The sequence below is a fragment of the Stegostoma tigrinum genome, chromosome 13 (genome assembly GCF_030684315.1).
Source record: "Stegostoma tigrinum isolate sSteTig4 chromosome 13, sSteTig4.hap1, whole genome shotgun sequence".
Classification (NCBI taxonomy): Eukaryota; Metazoa; Chordata; class Chondrichthyes; order Orectolobiformes; family Stegostomatidae; genus Stegostoma; species Stegostoma tigrinum.
Genome location: NC_081366.1, coordinates 8,179,388 through 8,198,676, shown reverse-complemented (window position 1 = coordinate 8,198,676; position 19,289 = coordinate 8,179,388). Strand labels below are relative to the sequence as shown.

At 45.3% G+C, this 19,289-nt stretch overlaps 1 protein-coding gene across 2 annotated transcripts in view; it reads left to right on the top strand.

Annotated features, from left to right (window-relative positions):
* Nucleotides 1-1,412: 1,412 nt before the first annotated feature.
* Nucleotides 1,413-19,289, top strand: part of LOC125458412 (UDP-glucose 6-dehydrogenase-like) — a 39,269-nt gene continuing 21,392 nt past the window's right edge. Inside the window, exons 1-4 of one of the 2 annotated variants that reach the window (XM_059650518.1) lie at nucleotides 1,413-1,516; nucleotides 8,229-8,399; nucleotides 17,443-17,544; nucleotides 18,837-19,037. In XM_059650518.1, coding sequence (XP_059506501.1) covers nucleotides 8,238-8,399; nucleotides 17,443-17,544; nucleotides 18,837-19,037 — 465 coding nt within the window. In that variant the 5' untranslated portion in view covers nucleotides 1,413-1,516; nucleotides 8,229-8,237. Of the gene's footprint in view, nucleotides 1,592-8,228; nucleotides 8,400-17,442; nucleotides 17,545-18,836; nucleotides 19,038-19,289 lie in introns of both variants that reach the window. The other variant, XM_059650517.1, reaches the window with a different exon arrangement.

Sequence of the window (19,289 nt, the reverse complement as noted above, 5' to 3'; positions counted from 1 at the left end):
CCTTCATCAGATGAAGGGTCTAGGCCCGAAACGTCAGCTTTTGTGCTCCTGAGATGCTGCTTGGCCTGCTGTGTTCATCCAGCCTCACATTTTATTATCTTGGATTCTCCAGCATCTGCAGTTCCTATTATCTCTGATGCATTTATATAGCTTCCTTTTACAAACCACAGTGAAATATTTCAAACATTCACGGGAATATCATCTAACAAAATTTAACACATCTGGACCACATAATAGGGTAAATGATGATCACCATGAGAGATTCCAAGGAGCCTCCTAGGTGAAGGGAGGGTTAGAGGGGTTCAGCAAGGGAGTTCCAGACCTTACAGGCAGGTCTATTTGGTCCTTTGAGTCTGTTCCAGTCTTCGATAAGATCAACTCCATCTTCCTGCCTGACAAGGGTGCCATAAATCCACTCTCCCACTCAGCTGCATGGTGGTATTATTGCTGGGCTGTTAACCCAGAGATCAAGGTATAACATTCCAGGGACCTGGGTTCGAATCCCACCACGGCATATGGTGGAATTTGAATTCAATAAAAATCTGGAATTAAGCATCTGATGATAACCATGATGTGGATGCGCCAGTGTTGGACTGGGATGGGCAAAGTCAGAAGCCACATGACACCAGGTTATAGTCCAACAGGTTTGTTGAAATGGTTGGCAACCAGAAGGTGTTGTTGATAGTAGCGTTCGGAGCGCAGATGCTCCACAAGTCAATCACTCAGCCTGCGCTTGGTCCCACTGATGTAGAGGAGGCTACATTGGGAGCAACCGATACAGTAAACCAAGTTGGAGGATGTAGAGCTGAATCCCTGTTGGACCTGGAAAGTTTGTCTGGAGCCTTGGACAGAGGTGAGGGGGTAGGTGTACAGGGTAATACCTGCTGCAGGGACGGGCAGGTTGGTTAGCTCAGTTGGCTGGGTGGCTGGTATGCAATAGTGACGCTTTACAACATGGGTTCCATGCCTGCACTGACTGAGGGTATGGCTCCGCACCTTGTTATCTCGGATTCTCCAGCATCTGCAGTTCCCATTATCTCTGATCAGGAAAGGACTCTCTTTCTCAGCCTCACCCTTTACCTTGGGTGTGGTGATACTCAGGTTAAACAATCAGCTATTTCTCTCAAACGACAAAGTGTGGGACTACGGCGAGTGTTACCTTTATTTTGGCCAACCAGGCTATAAGGACCAGGTTCAGTAGTAACTTACAGAAAGGGGACGGGTTTTGTGGGGGGTTCACAAGTGCATGGAAAGGTTCAAAGCTTTGAGGAGGGCCTGGATAGGACTTTCAAGGAGCGGGCACAGACGCGACGGGCCGAACGGAATGTCTGAGTCTATCTGGGGATGAACCTGGCGGCTGGACAAAGCAGGCGGAGTCAGTTGTTGCCGCCTCCCCCGTCTCTCTACATCAGCCGCCAGCGACCTGACGAGATCCTCCTGCCGACTGCGTGGCTCAGACTCTGCAAGGACCGGGCGTACGACCGTTTGCTGATCAATTTCATTCGGAAATTAACGGGTAATTAACCGGGCACCGCCTCCACACTTCCTGTACCTGTCCCTCCCCCGTTCATCTGACTGTGAATTACAATCGGTGAGTGTCTGTGCTGTAATGTTTATAAGAGCACATCTTTATCTCTGCCTTCTTGCTGGCGCTGTGTTTTCTCTCTCTCTCTTCCTTCCTCCCTCTCTCTCTCTCTCTCTCTCTCACTCTCTCTCACTGAGGGAAAGTTTCAGGAATTTGCACCTTTGAATCTGCCTTAAATTTGCCTTCAAATGCTGTGTAAGAAATGGTGGCGGGGTTTCTGGATCTGGGAGGTCCCGCCCCGGAGTCTCAATGCGGTTTGCGGAGTTAATCTATCGCTGTCTTTGTGACTCTGCGTGTAAGCCTGCTTCTTGTTAACTCCCAACTGCACTCCCCATCCACCTAACTCTCGGAAAACCCCTCCCCCTGTCTGTGATGTTTCCCTTTTTGCCCCTTTCAGTCTGTGAGCTGAGGTGATAAAACACCTTAATAACATCCTCAAATCACCTGTCAACATTTCTGGGTTTAGGGGGACAGAAATGTTTCCAGCATCCACAGCGTTTTTAAAGCACTTCAAGTTTTTTTTTCTTAATGCAGGAAAAGACAGGGTAGATAAACTATTTTCACTGGTTGGGGATTCCAGAACTAGAGGGTACTGTCAGAGAATTAGGGTCAGCGCCTTCAGGGAGAGATGTTAGGAAGCATTTCTGCACAAAAAAAAAGCTGGTAAGGATTTGGAACTCTCTTCCACAAATGGTAGTTGAAGCTGGATCTGTTGTTAGTTCTAAATCTTGCTTTTGTGCCCTTAATACCCTGGTTTGACAGCCAGACCAGAAATTGCTAGAGAAACTCAGCAAGCTTGGTAGCATACGTTGGGAGAATACAGTTACACCCTGTTCTGAAGAAGGATCGCTGGACTCATCTTAACTGTTTTCTTTCCACAGATGCTGCCAGACCTGCTGGGTTTCTCCAACAATTTCTGTTTTTGTATTGGATCTTCAGCATCTGCATTTTTAAAAAAATTTAAGATATGAAGGGATATGGGCCAAAGGCTGGCATACAGAGTTAGACCACAGATCGATTGCGATTATCATTCAATGATGGAACAAACTGCATGGGCTGAATAGCCTATTGCTGATCCTGTGTTCTTACTTTTGCTGTTTTGGGAGGAGGGATGGTTTTGTGGCAATTGAGAGAACGCATAGATTCAATCTTATCTTTAAGTTAAAAAATTACTTTGAAGTTGGAATTCTACAGCACTGAAGGATTGGATGTATGCTGTACTGTGAACAGACAATTTATCTAATCCCTTTTACAGCTAATTAAGAACATATTTTTAAAAACTGCTCCTGCTGAGACCAGGTGATGACAGTCTATTTCTACACAGCAAGATTCCATGAGCAGCTGTGAGATAAATGATCAAGTCAGTCAGTTTTTAAATGATGCTTGTTACATAGTGACAAGCAAAATAGGAGCAAGAGTAGGCCATTCAGTATGATCAAGGCTGATCGTCCAACTCAGTCCCCTGTTCCTGCTTTCTTTCAATACTTTTCATCCCTCTATAAGAATTCTATTATCCCCATCTAGAAAGGGTGCAACGTTTTGGCTCTGAAGAGCATCCCACTTGGAGACAGAGACACATGCACACGTGTGCACACACACACACACCTCCTCTCTTTCCCCCCCCCCCCCCCCCCCTGCATTTCCCATATTGAACCTGGGTCCCTGTCTCTGCGAGGCAGCAGTGCGAACCACTGAGCTACCGTGCTGCCTATTGCAGTCTTAAATGGCTTGTCCTGTTTCCTTCTACCGTGACCTCTGGTTCTAGACTCCCTGGTCATCGGTAACATAAAACCAGCCCAGCTCATCCCCGCCTCCCTAACCTGTTCTTCCTCTCATCTATCCCCTCCTCCCACCTCAAGCCGTGCCTCCTAACCTTATCCCACCTCCTTGACCTGTCTGTTCTACCTGGAATTACCTATCCCCTCCTCACCTGTACTCTCCTCTCCACCTATCTTCTCCTCCATCCATCTTCGGTCCGCCTCCCCCTCTCTCCCTATTTATTCCAGTTCCCTCTCCCCATCCCCCTCTCTGATGAAGGGTCTAGGCCCGAAATGTCAGCTTTTGTGCTCCTGAGATGCTGCTTGGCCTGCTGTGTTCGTCCAGCTCCACTCTTTGTTATCTTGGATTCTCCAGCATCTGCAGTTCACATTATCTCTGATCGGGGACATACTTCTGTGTTTCCTGTGTATGGTCCCAGGAGAATTTTATAGATTTCTGAGACTCCCACATCATTCTTTGAAACTCCAGTGAATATAGTCCTAACTGATCCTGTCTCTCTTTGTGCATCTGTCCGGCCGTTCTGGGAATCAGAAGGGTAAACCTTTGTCCTGAGTGTAAAAGTTCCCACCCGGGTCAGTGAGGGGGAGCCACACTCACCTTTTGAAGTGAGCATGGGATCTTTTGGACTGTAGTTCAACGTCTCATGCACAAGATGGCACTGCTGACAGTGTGGCACTCCTTCACCACTGCACTGACGTGACAGGACTTGAGCCGCCAGCTTGACACAGCCGTGATAGTGTTCTCCACTCAATCGTGACCAAACCTACACTGACTTAAATGACAGAAGCCTGTCATTTCTTGGGTTGACTGTGGGTATGGCTGCGGCTGCCCAAGGTTTTGACTACCCTCCTTTGCCAGTGCTCAAACTGATCACCCACGCCCTCCACCTCCTCCAGGACTTCCAATTCCCTGGCCCCCAACACCTCATATTCACCATGGACGTCCAGTCCCTGTACACCTGCATTCCGCATGGAGATGGCCTCAAGGCCCTCCGCTTCTTCCTGTCCCGCAGGCCCGACCAGTCCCCCTCCACCGACACTCTCATCCGCCTAGCTGAACTCGTCCTCACACTCAACAACTTCTCTTTTGACTCCTCCCACTTCCTACAGACTAAGGGGGTGGCCATGGGCACCCGCATGGGCCCCAGCTATGCCTGCCTCTTTGTAGGTTACGTGGAACAGTCCCTCTTCCGCACCTACACAGGCCCAAAACCCCACCTCTTCCTCCGGTACATTGATGACTGTATCGGCGCCGCCTCTTGCTCCCCAGAGGAGCTCGAACAGTTCATCCACTTCACCAACACCTTCCACCCCAACCTTCAGTTCACCTGGGCCATCTCCAGCACATCCCTCACCTTCCTGGACCTCTCAGTCTCCATCTCAGGCAACCAGCTTGTAACTGATGTCCATTTCAAGCCCACCGACTCCCACAGCTACCTAGAATACACCTCCTCCCACCCACCCTCCTGCAAAAATTCCATCCCCTATTCCCAATTCCTCCGCCTCCGCCGCATCTGCTCCCACGACAAGACATTCCACTCCCGCACATCCCAGATGTCCAAGTTCTGTAAGGACCGCAACTTTCCCCCCACGGTGATCAAGAACGCCCTTGACCGCGTCTCCCGCATTTCCCGCGACACATCCCTCACACCCCGCCCCCGCCACAACCGCCCCAAGAGGATCCCCCTCGTTCTCACACACCACCCCACCAACCTCTGGATACGACGCATTATCCTCCGACACTTCCGCCATTTACAATCCGACCCCACCACCCAAGACATTTTTCCATCCCCTCCCCTGTCTGCTTTCCGGAGAGACCACTCTCTCCGTGACTCCCTTGTTCGCTCCACACTGCCCTCCAACCCCACCACACCCGGCACCTTCCCCTGCAACCGCAGGAAATGCTACACTTGTCCCCACACCTCCTCCCTCACCCCCATCCCAGGCCCCAAGATGACATTCCACATCAAGCAGAGGTTCACCTGCACATCTGCCAATGTGGTATACTGCATCCACTGTACCCGGTGCGGCTTCCTCTACATTGGGGAAACCAAGCGGAGGCTTGGGGACCGCTTTGCAGAACACCTCCGCTCAGTTCGCAACAAACAACTGCACCTCCCAGTCGCAAACCATTTCCACTCCCCCTCCCATTCTCTTGATGACATGTCCATCATGGGCCTCCTGCACTGCCACAATGATGCCACCCGAAGGTTGCAGGAACAGCAACTCATATTCCGCCTGGGAACCCTGCAGCCATATGGTATCAATGTGGACTTCACCAGTTTCAAAATCTCCCCTTCCCCTACTGCATCCCTAAACCAGCCCAGTTCGTCCCCTCCCCCCACTGCACCACACAACCAGCCCAGCTCTTCCCCCCCACCCACTGCATCCCAAAACCAGTCCAACCTGTCTCTGCCTCCCTAACCGGTTCTTCCTCTCACCCATCCCTTCCTCCCACCCCAAGCCGCACCCCCCGCTACCTACTAACCTCATCCCACCTCCTTGACCTGTCCGTCTTCCCTGGACTGACCTATCCCCTCCCTACCTCCCCACCTACACTCTCTCCACCTATCTTCTTTACTCTCCATCTTCGGTCCGCCTCCCCCTCTCTCCCTATTTATTCCAGTTCCCTCCCCCATCCCCCTCTCTGATGAAGCGTCTAGGCCTGAAACGTCAGCTTTTGTGCTCCTGAGATGCTGCTTGGCCTGCTGTGTTCATCCAGCCTCACATTTTATTACCCTGATCTTTTGCTGTTGGGTTTGACAGGGACTCTGTGCTATGAGCATGGCCAGTTTGTGATTCAGAATGACTCTGACTCTGTATTTAGGGTTGAAGTGGAAAGCGCTTCAGTCAGTACCTTCTCATTCCCAACCTCCCAACAGGGAGTGGCTCCATGTTGTAAGCAGAAAATTATTCTATTCCCCAGTATTGACTCCAATCACAGAAATAAATGCTCATGCACTGCCTGTTGTGTTTAATATATTGTATCTGCAACTGCATTTTCTAACAACTAGAATACTTCATTACCACAGAGTGTCAGACTCATTATGGTGCAGGAAGCCTATCATCTGTAAAGTAATTTGGGGAGCTCTGAAATTATGCATAGATTTATACAAGTGCAAGTGTTTCCCAAATCAAAAAGACCCTAATCCGAGAGCAGAAGTTAAGCCATTTATTCTGCCAGTCAATAATTCAACTGTTTAGTATGTTCAAACTGTACAGGACACTACAGATCACCACTGAAAACTCATTTTGGCCTCCTTATTAAAGAGACACTGACATTGGAGACAGTCTTGAGAAGGTTCACTAGGTTGATAACAAGGTGTAGAGCTGGATGAACACAGCAGGCCAAGCAGCTTCAGAGGAGCAGGAAGGCTGACGTTTCAGGCCTAGACCGTTCTTCAGCCCGAAACATCAGCTTTCCTGCTCCTCTGATGCTGTTTGGCCTGCTGTGTTCATCCAGCTCTACTTCCTGTTATCTCAGATTCTCCAGCATCTGCAGTACCTGGGCCTGGAAGGATTTTCTTATGAGGCAAAGATGAGTATGTTGGTCTCATACTCATTGGCATATGGAAGAATAAGAAGCCGCCTTGTTGAAACATACAGTTGTTAAGGGACTTGACACGGTAGGTACAGAAAGGTTGTTTCCCCAGTGGGAACGCCTAGTTAGGAGAGAAATGTTGAGATTTTATTTTTCTGACTGTAGTGAATCTGTGGAATTTTTTCCCACCAAGAGATGTGGAGGCTGGTCATTGAATATATTCAAGGCTGAGACAAATTATAAATCAGTCAGGGAATCGATGATTATGGAGAAAAGGCAGGAATTGAGAGTTAGAGGATCAGTCATAATCTCACTGGCTGCTGGAACAGATTTGATGGGCCAATGGCATAGTTGACCTTCTACATCATAGGGTCTTGTATGTTGCTTCAATGATGCAAATGTTATAACTAACTAGTTCCATTTTCACTTCTGGGCTAATTACAGTCTTCAGTTACATCTAGCATATAGCTCAAATAGGCCATTCAGCCCAACCGCTCTGTGATGGTATTGGAGGGAGAGAGAATTTTTTTTCCTGAATGGCGATGGGTTTCTTGAGTGTTGTTGGAGCTACATTCACCCAGGCAAATGCAGACTTCACACTCCTGAGTTGTGTTTAGAAAACAGTGGACCTGCTTTGGAGTCAGGAGGTGAGTTACTTGCTGTGGAATTCCTAGCTTCTGTTCTGCTCTTGTGGCCACAATATTTACTTGGTTGGTCCTGCATCATTTCCGGTCAATGGTCAATCCCCAGATATTAAAAAATGGTGGATTCAGTGATGGTATTGCCATCGAAGGTGAAGGAGAAATGGTTAGATCCTCTCATTGTGATGATGGTTACTGCCTTGGCATTTGTGTAACATGAATATTGCTGCAACCTATCAGCATCAGCCTGAATGATGTCCAGGCCTTGCTATAGTTCTGTTTTCACCCTTGTAAATCATCTTCCCCCAGAATATCTGTATTCTTTTCCATAATATGGAGAGCAGAAGTGTTTATGGCACAGTTAGCTGAGAAAATCTTTTTGACACTTACTATTCATTCGTTCGTGGGTTGTGGGTCTCATTGGCTGGGCCAGCATTTATTGCCCATCACTAGTCGCCCTTGAGAAGGTGGCGTTGAGCTGCCCAATTGAACCACTGCAGTCCTCCTCTAGGTAGACCCACAACACAATATTATTCAGCACCTAATGAGAAGGCGATGTGAGCGGGTTGGGGGGTGTCTAAGAAATTTCAGTGCAGTGCTATAGTTTGTTTGTCATGTTTACCTTTCTAGAATCAGCACCAATTATTTCTCTTCTTTTTTTTCTCTTGCTGATTTCACACTAGGTTCAGACGATGGTCCAAGTCAGTAAGATTTGCTGTATTGGAGCAGGATACGTTGGTGGCCCGACATGCAGTGTCATTGCACAGATGTGTAAGGAGATCACCGTTACTGTGGTGGATTTAAATGCCGAACGGATTAAGGCCTGGAATTCCAACCAACTTCCTATCTTTGAGGTGATTCTATTGACTCCCTCCCTCCTGTGGAAGGTGTATCCCTCCCTCCTCCCATCACTGAGGTGGGAGAGGTAATGCTTCTGCAGATAAGCCCATCTTTTAGCATTTTGTTTTTGAGAGTTTAATCTGGGTTCTGAACCCAGTCCCCTTGATGGTGTGAATTGATTCAGGATCTGTAGAAAACTAGTGATCTGTGAGGTCGTGGCTGATTTGATCTGTCAATGCCAATGCAATCCTTATTTGCTCAGTCTTTATGGGTTAGGCTGCAGAGAGCTTTGGGACTTGGGGGATTCTTTTTTGTGATCCTGAGAGGCTGCATCTTTGAACTGTTCTGCATCAACTCTCAAGGTGCTGCATCTAGACCTTTGTCTTAACTAAGAGCGACTATAGTCGGATTCCTGGGAGTTTGAACAAACATTTATTTACGTAGAATCGTACATTATACTGATCTTTGTAATACAGCTGTCAATTGCAGGTTATTCCATCCTCTTTTGAGAGTCTCAATGACATTTGACTGCTGATGTCAATGTTACATTGTCTGATACATCATCATCATCATGCCATTCTCAAAATACATTCACTGGGATTCTTGTCGCAGTATAAAAGCTAGTGATTTTTGAGAAGATTTGTAGCTCAGGTTGAGGTTCTGTATGTGAGTTTGCTCGCTGAGCTGGAAGGTTAGTTTTCAGACGTTTCGTCACCATTCCAGGTAACATGTTCAGTGAGCCTCCGATGAAGCGCTGGTGTTATGTCCCGCTTTCTATTTATCTGTTCGGTTTCCTTGCGTTGGTGATGTCATTTCCTGTTCTTTTTCTCAGGGGATGGTAGATTGGCTCCAAATCAATGTGTTTGTTGATGGAATTCCGGTTGGAATGCCATGCTTCTAGGAATTCTCGTGCGTGTCTCTGTTTGGCTTGTCCTAGGATGGATGTGTTGTCCCAATCAAAGTGGTGTCCTTCCTTATCTGTATGTAAGGATACGAGTGATAGTGGGTCATGTCTTTTTGTGGCTAGTTGATGTTCATGTATCCTGGTGGATAGCTTTCTGCCTGTTTGTCCAATGTAGTGTTTGTCACAGTTCTTGCAAGGTATTTTGTAGATGACATTTGTTTTGTTTGTTGTCTGTATAGGGTCTTTTAAGTTCATTAGCTGCTGTTTTAGTGTGTTGGTGGGTTTGTGGGCTACCCTGATGCCAAGAGGTCCGAGTAGCCTGGCAGTCATTTCAGAAATGTCTGATGTAGGGGACAGTGGTTATGGTTTCTGAGCCCGTTTTGTCTGTTTGTTTGGGTTTGTTGCTGAGAAATCGGCGGACTGTGTTCATAGGGTACCCATTCTTTTTGAAAACGCTGTATAGGTGATTTTCCTCTGCTCTGCGTAGTTCCTCTGTGCTCCAGTGTGTGGTGGCTCGTTGGAATAATGTTCTAATGCAGCTTCGTTTGTGGGTGTTGGGATGGTTGCTCCTGTAGTTCAGTATTTGGTCCGTATGTGTTGTTTTCCTGTAGACGCTGGTTTGAAGTTCCCCATTGGCTGTTCGCTCTATTGTGACATCTAGGAATGGCAGTTTGTTGTTGTCTTCCTCCTCTTGTGTGAATGTTATGCCAGTAAAGGGTATTATTGATGGTCTTGAAGGTTTCCTATAATTTGTTTTGTTTTGTGATGACAAAGGTGTCATCCACATTGCGGACCCAAAGTTTGGGTTGGATGATTGGCAGAGCTGTTTGTTCGAGTCTCTGCATTACTGCCTCTGCTAAGAACCCTGATATCGGAGATCCCATGGGTGTACCGTTGGTTTGTCTGTAGGTTTTGTTATTGAAAGTGAAGTGGGTGGTGAGGCACAGGTCCACTAGCTTGATGATGTTGTCCTTGCTGATGAGGTTGGTGGTGCCTGGTGTATGTGTCTTCGGTTCTTCTAATAGTGTAGTCAGTGTTTCTTTGGCCAGGTTGATGTTGATGGATGTGAACAGGGCTGTTACGTCAAAGGAGACCATTATTTCATCCTCTTCTATCTTGGTGCCTTTGATGTGCCTGAGTGAAAATTACTTCACACATCAACCAGTCCACCTCATCGCAAACACACTCTTTTCACCCCATTCCTATAATATTTATAATAGTGATAAAGAGGGAGAAAATAAATTACATGGGCAAACTAGCAAGTAATATAAAAATAGACTGCAGGAGCTTATTTAAAAATATCAAAAGGAAGTGCGAGACTAAATTGGGACCAGACCACTTCAAGAACAAAGCTGGGGAAATAATAATAGGAACACCAAGAAATTGTAAAGAAGTTGACTGAATACTTTGCATCAGTCCTCAAGGTAGAGGACACTAATAGCATTCCAAAAATACAATATTATGATGGTGCTAAATACGAGGAATGGGGAATAGAGAAACAAATATAAAAACTATCAGTAGTGAAAAGTGCTAGGGAGGTTAATGGGGTTAAAGGTCAAGAGTATCCAGGATCTGAGATGATGGGAACTGCAGATGCTGGAGAATTCCAAGATAATAAAGTGTGGAGCTGGATGAACACAGCAGGCCCAGCAGCATCTCAGGAGCACAAAAGCTGACGTTTCGGGCCTAGACCCTTCATCAGAGGAAAGGTCTAGGCCCAAAACGTCAGCTTTTGTGCTCCTGAGATGCTGCTTGGCCTGCTGTGTTCGTCCAGCCTCACATTTTAGTATCCAGGATCTGATGGGTTGTATCTCGGGATTTTAACAAAGTAGTACCAGACATAGTGGATACATTGATAGGATTCCTGGAAGATTTCTTAGGTTCTGGAAAAGTTCTCGAGGATTGGTAAACTGCTAATGTAACACTTTTATTCAAAAAGTGTGGGAAATATGCAAAATAGGCACCTATACACCAATTAGTCTCACATCTGTCATTGGGAAAATGTTTGTCTATTGCAATGGATAGAATAGCAGGGCATTTGGAATCACATCATTAATATATATTAACTCCGCTCGATTATTTTCGGGGCAAATCATTATTCAAGTTCTTTTGAGGAGCTCACAAGCAGGATAGATAAAGGTGAACCAGTAAATGCAATATATTTCCAAAAGGCCAGCAAGGTACCAAGCATAAGGCTACTTAATAAGATAAGAGCTCCTGGTGTTGGATGTACTATTTTAGCATGGATAGAAGATTGAATAACTAAGAGAAGACAGAGCTGGGGTGAAGGGAGGAATTTCAGGATTGCAAATTGTAGCTAGTGCTGTGTCATAGGAATCAGTACTGGGACCACAATTGTTTACAATACTTATTCATGAGTTGGATGATGGAAGTGAATGGACTGTAGATGATACTGAGAGAAATGACAGTGGGCAGGCAATGGGAAAAATAATTGTTTATTCCTCCCTAACACAAGAGTACAATGAGAACAGTGGCCAAACCATGGCTTACGAGGAAGGTTAGTGATAGTATTAGATGCAAAAACAGAAACATACAAATTGGCAAGAAAAAGACAATAGACCTGAGGATTGAGAACAGTTTAGAAGTCAGCAAAGGAAGACCAAGGGATTGATTTAAGAAGGTGAAAATAAGAGTTGGAGTACATTTACAGGGAACATAAGAACTGACTGCAAAAGTTTTCATAGTTATGTAAAGAGAAAAAGATTGGTGAAAACCAGTGTAGGTCCCTTACAGTGAGAAATGTAGGAGTTTCTAATGCGGAACAAGAAATGACTGACAAACTAGATTCATACATCGCTTCTGTTTTCATAAAGGAGAACACGAACAATGTATCAGAAATGATGGGTTTAGTGTGAGGGAGGAACTGAAGCAAATCTGCATTAGTAGAGAAATGGTATTGGAGAAATTAATGGAATTGAATGCGATAAGTCCCCAGAGCCTGATAATCTACGTTCCAGAGCGTTTAAGGAAATGGCCCTAGAAATAGTGGGTGCATTTGTGGTCATCTTCTAAATTTCTTCACACTCTGGAACAGTTTCTACAGATTGGGAGGTAACTAATATACTCTCACTTTTTAAAAAGGGAGGTGGAGAGAAAACGGGAATTATCAACCAGAATCTGACATCATTTGTGGGGAAGATACCACAGTCCATTATCTTTCTGGCTGCTCTGTTTGGTGAACTTGGATTCTTCTATCTAAGAGTTGCTAAAGTTTGATTTCTCGATAGTGTAACCTCTTCCTTAACTTGGATTTTACAGGCTGATGATAATTTAAAGTCCTTGTTCTATTCTGAACTGCTGTTAAGCGCTTCCTGTGAGTTCCTAACTCTGTCTGTTCAAACAACTTCATATTGCCTTAACTGTCAAATTAGTTTGCATTCTGTCTAGCCTCATACCCATCGTCCACTGCTTTGTCCCAGCATTGTCGTCATGCTTAAAGCAGTCACTACCCTAAAGCAGTGCAGTTTCTTGCCCTCTGGAATTTCCTCCCCAACTCTCTTCTGTTAGGAGCCCTCTAAATAACTATGGGTGTTGGGCACCTGAACTAATCTCTCTTCCCTTTGGCTTGCTATTGTATTTTCTTTGTAGGTATGGCTCCTGCAAAACACCATGGGGCATTTCTGCTTGGTTACTTTGGTCCATATCTCTCCAAACCTTTCCCATTCATGAAATTATCCAAATGTCCTATAAACATTGTAACTATACCTGCATCCACCACTTTCTCTTACAGTTTGTTCCACACATGAATCACTATCTGTATTTCAAAAAAGTTGCCCCTCAAGTCCTTTTTAAATCTTTCTCCCCTCCCCTTAAAAAAACCCTAGTTTTGAATGGATCTTTGTTCACCTTATCTACCCCCCGCATGATTTTATAAACCTCAGTAAGGTCACTCCTCAACCTTCTATGCCCCAGTGAAAAAAAAATCCCAGCCTATCCAGTTTATTTTTATTTCCCAAACCCTTCATTCCCAGCATCATTCTGGTAAATCTCTTCTGAAACCCTTCCAGTTTAATAATATCCTTCCTATAACGGGGTGACCAGAACTGCACACAGAAGACTGGAGTAATGTATACAAGTTTCCTCCCTGTATTTAAGAGAGGATATACTGGCGCCGGAGGAAGTTCAAAAGAGATTCCCTGGTCTGATTCCTGGGATGAGTTCTATTTAAAGGACCAGCCTTGACCAACCCCTGCACTTTCCTATAAACCTATGATTTTTTTTTTCCAGACCCTCCAGTCAATTTTATCACTGTTTCCATAAGTCTTTGGAGTTTCAAATCCTGTCTGTACAAATAGGCATTTAATGAATATGTTGATGAGACTGTGAGGTAAGCTTTGATGTCACAATAACCTTAGTAGCCATGCGTTAGTGTTCTGTTCAGAATTTGGACTGTGTACGCTCGGGCTATGCCACCCTGTAGCCTTACCATTGTGTATAGTGTAATAATAACCAATATGTAAGAGACCATATTTTTCATTTTTTTGGATCTACACATTGAAATGGAAATTGAACTGCTATAACTGGAATACCAGGAAAGTTTGGCAACTTGAAAATCAAGCGTTGTATATTGTTTGAGCTGTGTAATGTAATGTTGGTTTTTGGAGGCAGTAAGAGGGGAAGCTTGAGAATGAACAGCGCTAAGTGTGTCTTGAAATCAGAAAATTCTGCCTGGCAGTAGCCTGCTGGTTATGTTTTAAGTGCCAAGAACAGCAGAGATTGAAAAACATTCAGAGCCTCCAGTCAGAAAGTATCTCTCCCATCTCCCACACCCCCTCGTGCTCAGAAGTAGACAGCAAACCAGAGAGAGCTATTCAGGCACCAAAAGTCCTAAGTTCAACTGATGAGCCACTGAATCTAAATGATAATCATCACCTTACAGACTACAGTTTTGCAAAAATCGAGAAGTCAGACGAGGAATAACTTTTCATTTTGCGGTCTAAACTTTTGACTTCTGGAATTTTGTTTGCCCTGTATAAGTACAATATTTTATGCTCTTTCCCACCAATTGTATGTACGTCAAATTGTTTGTCTTAATTGTGATTAAGGGTACACACGTTTGGAATTTGAAAGGGTATTTTTTAAGTTGTGTAAATTAGGAATCTTTTCACTTTTCTTGTTTAAAGTTAGTTCTGTCATTTTTTTCTCCGTTACTGCAGAAACCTGCTGTGAAATGCTTTCGTCCTGAGTAGCAGTCATTCAGGAGAATTGGTCTTTTGGTCGTCTCACTGGGGTTTCACTAAACATATATTTAATGGTAGTAAGAACTGCAGATGCCGGAGTTAAAGATCAACCCGAAATGTCAACTTTCCCATTCCTCTAATGCTGCCTGGCCTGCTGTGTTCCTCCAGCTCTGCACTGTGTTATCCCATCTATGTTTAGTGATGGTTTGTGGAATAGTGGAACACAGTTATGAGTGCAGTCTTCATTGTTAAGTTGTGACAAAAGTTGCTAAGACGTTTGAGGTTTTATCAAAATCTGAAAACCCACATTGGAATACACAACGTGTGTATGACTTTCTATTAAAACAAAAGTTTGCATTTATGATCTCAGAACATTCCAATGCTTATGAAGTACTTTTGAAGAGTAATTTACTGTAGTAATGCAGCAGTTAATTTGCCGACAGTAAGATATCACACTAAGTGTACCATCACCAACAAACAGGCAGGTGGCCGTGGGTTGAAGATAGGTTTGGAGTCCGAGCTATCTGGGTACTGATGGCGATATAGCAGGATGGTTCTCAGCAAAGCTGGGGAGACAGTCAGGAAGAGAAGGTGCAGTTCAGCTGACTGACACCCCAGTGCAGTACTTGGGGGAGGGCTGCAATGTTAGCAGTGCTGTCTTTCAGGTGCCATGTTAAACTGAAGCTCTGTCTGGCCTCCCTGTGATACTATAGTAAGAAACACTTATAAATTGAAAGAGAAAGGAGAGACCTTCCATCCCTGTGTTCTGCTTAACCGCTATCACAGTAAACAAATCCTTTTGGTGATTTGCACTAGTCCTCTGGGTGCTCCGGTTTCCTCCCACGGTCCAGAGATGTGCAGGTTAGGGCCGATTGGCCGTGCTAAATTGCCCAGAGTGCCCAGGGATCTTTAGATTTAGTGGGTTAGACATGAGACATGGAAGGGAATGGGTGTGGGTGGGATGCTGTTTGGAGTGGACTTGTTGGGCTGAATGGCATGTTTCCACACTGTACGGATTCTATGAAGTGAGTGGATAATCTGTTTTGATGATATTTGAGGGACAAACATTAACTCAGGACACACAGAGAGAAGTCCCACCTCCTCTTTGAGATGATGACTTTGTTGAGAGTCTCATTCATAAGATAATACCTCCAGAGAAGCAAGCCTGACCTGATGCTGCACTGATTAGAAACAAAAACAGAAGTTGCTGGAAAAGTTCAGCAGGTCTGGCAGCATCTGTGAAGTGAAATCAGAGTTAACGTTTCGGAGCCGGTGACCCTTCCATCAGAGCTGATCGGTACTGGCACCTGGACTGTTTGCCTGAATGATGTTACCAAAGCTTCTGGAGCCCACAAACTAACTTGTGAAGGGAGAGTGCTCCCCACTAAATCACAGCTAATGTTCTTTGGGAAATGGGAGGAAAAGAACACTAGATGAGCTGCAAGGATATTTTTCAGGGTAAGCTAGGCAAGTTCATGGCAGAGAAATGAATAGGAGGGTGTGTTGATGAGGTGAGAAGAAATCGGGTTTGGGAGAGTGGGGAGAGACAAGTGAAGAGCAAAAATGTCAGATGGATCCATTGGCTGATTAGCCTATTACTGTTTGGTGCTCTCCTCTGCAATAAGACATCGCACATACTGGTTGGCAGGTTCAATTGACCAGTTATAATGAATAAACAATAGACATGGTGAATGAAAATGAGTAACCAGAGGTTGCAAAGGCAGCTGTCTGTCATTGAAATACAACATTAAGACTCCACTCCCACATTGCTAAATGGGTGGAATAGCTGTTGAGACACATGGTGTATGGTGGACTGTGGCCATGTGATTGTTGTCACTGTCAACATTATCATTGTACAATCTGCCACAGCCTTGTTAACTGACCCAGTTTCTCCCTGGCTCCCCTGAACGTCTTGGCACGATCTTGGATTTAATTCCCCATGTCCGAACTTCCCTTCTGGCAACTTGTCCAACTGATGCTGTGCAAACGTAGTTGGCGTGGACCAGGACAAAACATTAGAGCAACCCTGAATCCTGCACTGTCCCAGCAAGCGGGGCCGTGTGTGTGTGGATGCTGAGGGGTTGGTGTTTTCAGGCTCTGTTTGGAACTGAAGCTGAAAGGATCAGGGGTTCAGGTGGTTAGCACTGCTGCCTCACCATGCCAGGGACCAGGGTTTGATTCCACGTTCAGGCAATCGGCTGTGTGGAGTTTGCACAGGTGCTCAGGTTTCCTCTTTCAGTCTGAAGATGTGCAGCTAAGAGTGGATTGGTCATGCTAAATTGCCCATAGTACCCAGGGATGTGCAGGTTAGGTGGGCTTGCCATGGGAAATGCAGTGTTACAAGGATTGACTAGGGGGGTGGGTTTGGGTGGAATACTGTTTGGACGGTCAGTATGGACTCGATGGGCTGACTGTCCAGCTTCCACACTGTGTGGGGATTCTATGAATTACTTTCCACTCCCCATTTCCATTAACCCTCCTGCATCCCTCCCACAAAACATAGCTGTAACTGAGAGAGATAATGGGTGATTCTGTTAACCCCCTTTTTTCAAAATCAGTTGGTTCAGAGGAGTTTGGTATCCCATCATCTCTTTTATGTGGTTCAGCCACGGATAAGAATTGTTGGACAAGGAAAGACTCAGGTTCATCCAGTTTGTCTCCAACCATTCAGGTCAATGAGACAATAATAATACATGTAGTTGTCCAATCTTAGCAGCCGATAATTTTTATAGGTGAATCTCTGGCAGATTCGGACAGGAAGTGAGAAGATTCCCAGTTGAGTTGAATTTGTTCCTCCCAAGTGCAGAATGCTCGTCACCTGAATGCCCATTGGGTTTATGGAGATACCAACATACTGGAGACATGAAATGCTTTGGTTGTTAATGTTGTAATATCCCATGCTTGTTTTTTATGTTGTGAACCAATGTATGTCTTTTCTGATTCTACACACAGCCAGGTCTTCAGGAAGTGGTGGAGTCTTGTCGTGGGCAGAATCTCTTCTTCTCTACTGACATTGACAGTGCGATTAAAGAAGCAGATCTGATCTTTATATCGGTGAGCAGACTTAGCAGCCAGAGATTTACTGTTTTCTCTAGGAGTGCCTTTCTATCTCCTGGTTATAGTTTCAGACCTTCCTCTCCCATCTCTTCCTAATAACTTGGGACATTTTGAAATTTGTTTGCACAGTTGTTGTCGAATCCTGTCAAGGGACGTCTCCTTGTTCCCCTAAGTTAGAAATATACACAGTTTGTTTCAGACCCTCATGCTGGAGCTCCATTTTGTATGGCTCCTACTCCTTTCCAATGAGACTGGTAGACTGATCTTTCGGCACATGACTGAAAAGCAGCAGTGAATGTGACATATATTCACAGAACAACTATCTTCCAGCTCTCTTAAGAAGAATGTAACACTCTATGCTGTTTGCTTCATCTCCCCTAACAGTAAATCCACTTAATTTTCCCTTTATCCCCCACCAGGAACAGCATTTCCCTGCAGTGAATGGTACTGCCACGACCCAGTCAGGCTGTGTAAGGGAAGTTGCTCAATGGTTTCAAAAGGAAATTTTAATGGGCGTTTGAAGGAAATATACATAGAGGGATAGGCCATTGGGTGTGGGAGTATTACTTAAGGAGGCGATGGTCTAGTGTTATTATTGCTGGACTGTAATCCAGAGACCCAGATAATGTTCTGGGGACCAGGGTTCAAATCCTGCCATGGCAAATGGAATTTGAATTCAATAAATATCTGGAATTAAGAATCTAATAATGACTATGAATCCATTGTTGATTGTCAGGAAAACCGATCTGGTTCGCTAATGTCTTTCAGGGAAGGAAACTGCCCTCCTTACCTGGTCTGGCCTACATGTGACTCCGGACCCACAGAAATGTGGTTGACTCTTAACTGCCCTCTGGGCAATTAGGGATGGGCAATGAATGCTGCCTAGCCAGCGACGCCGTCATCCCATGAATGAATAAAGCAAGGAACCAGCACTAACATGATGGGTGAAATAGTCATCTTCTCTGTTGTAAATCACTCTGCAATTCCGGTTTACTCTCTCAAAACTCTTTGCATATTTGAACACCTCTATTAAATGTTTGTTTTGACTCTCATTGCTCTGAGGAGATTAATCCCAATTGTTTTTTTCCCTTTCTCCTCACAACCGAAGATTCCCACCCTGATGCCATTCAAGTAAATCGCGTTTGGACCCTCTACGTGGTCTTGGCATCTTGTCTCTGAATTGAGACTGAAATCTGACTGGTGGCTGGCTAAGTGCACCTCCCATTGGTACTCCTGTCCACTTGAATCACTCAGTCATCTTCCTCTCTTCCTTTGGTGATTGTAAATAGGTGAACACTCCCACAAAGACCTTTGGGATTGGAAAGGGTCGCGCCGCAGACCTGAAGTACATTGAGGCCTGTGCCCGGCGAATAGCAGAGGTGGGCAATGGGGGCAAAATAGTGGTGGAGAAAAGCACGGTGCCAGTGAGAGCAGCAGAGAGCATCCGGAGGATATTCAATGCCAACACCAAGCCCAACCTAAATCTTCAGGTAGGAGAGCACCTTTGCTTTTATTTCTTTAGTGGGTGTGAGTGTCATTATGGTTGATTGCCCATCCCTAATTGCCCTGGAGAAGGTGGTGGTGAGCTGCCACTTTGGATTGCTGCTATCCCAATACGGTGTTCCAGGATTTTGACCCAGTGACAGTGAAGGAACGGCAATATATTTTGAAGTCAGGATGGTGAGTGGCTTTGGAGGGGATCTTGCAGGAGGTGGTGTTCCCATGTATCTGCTGCCCTTGCC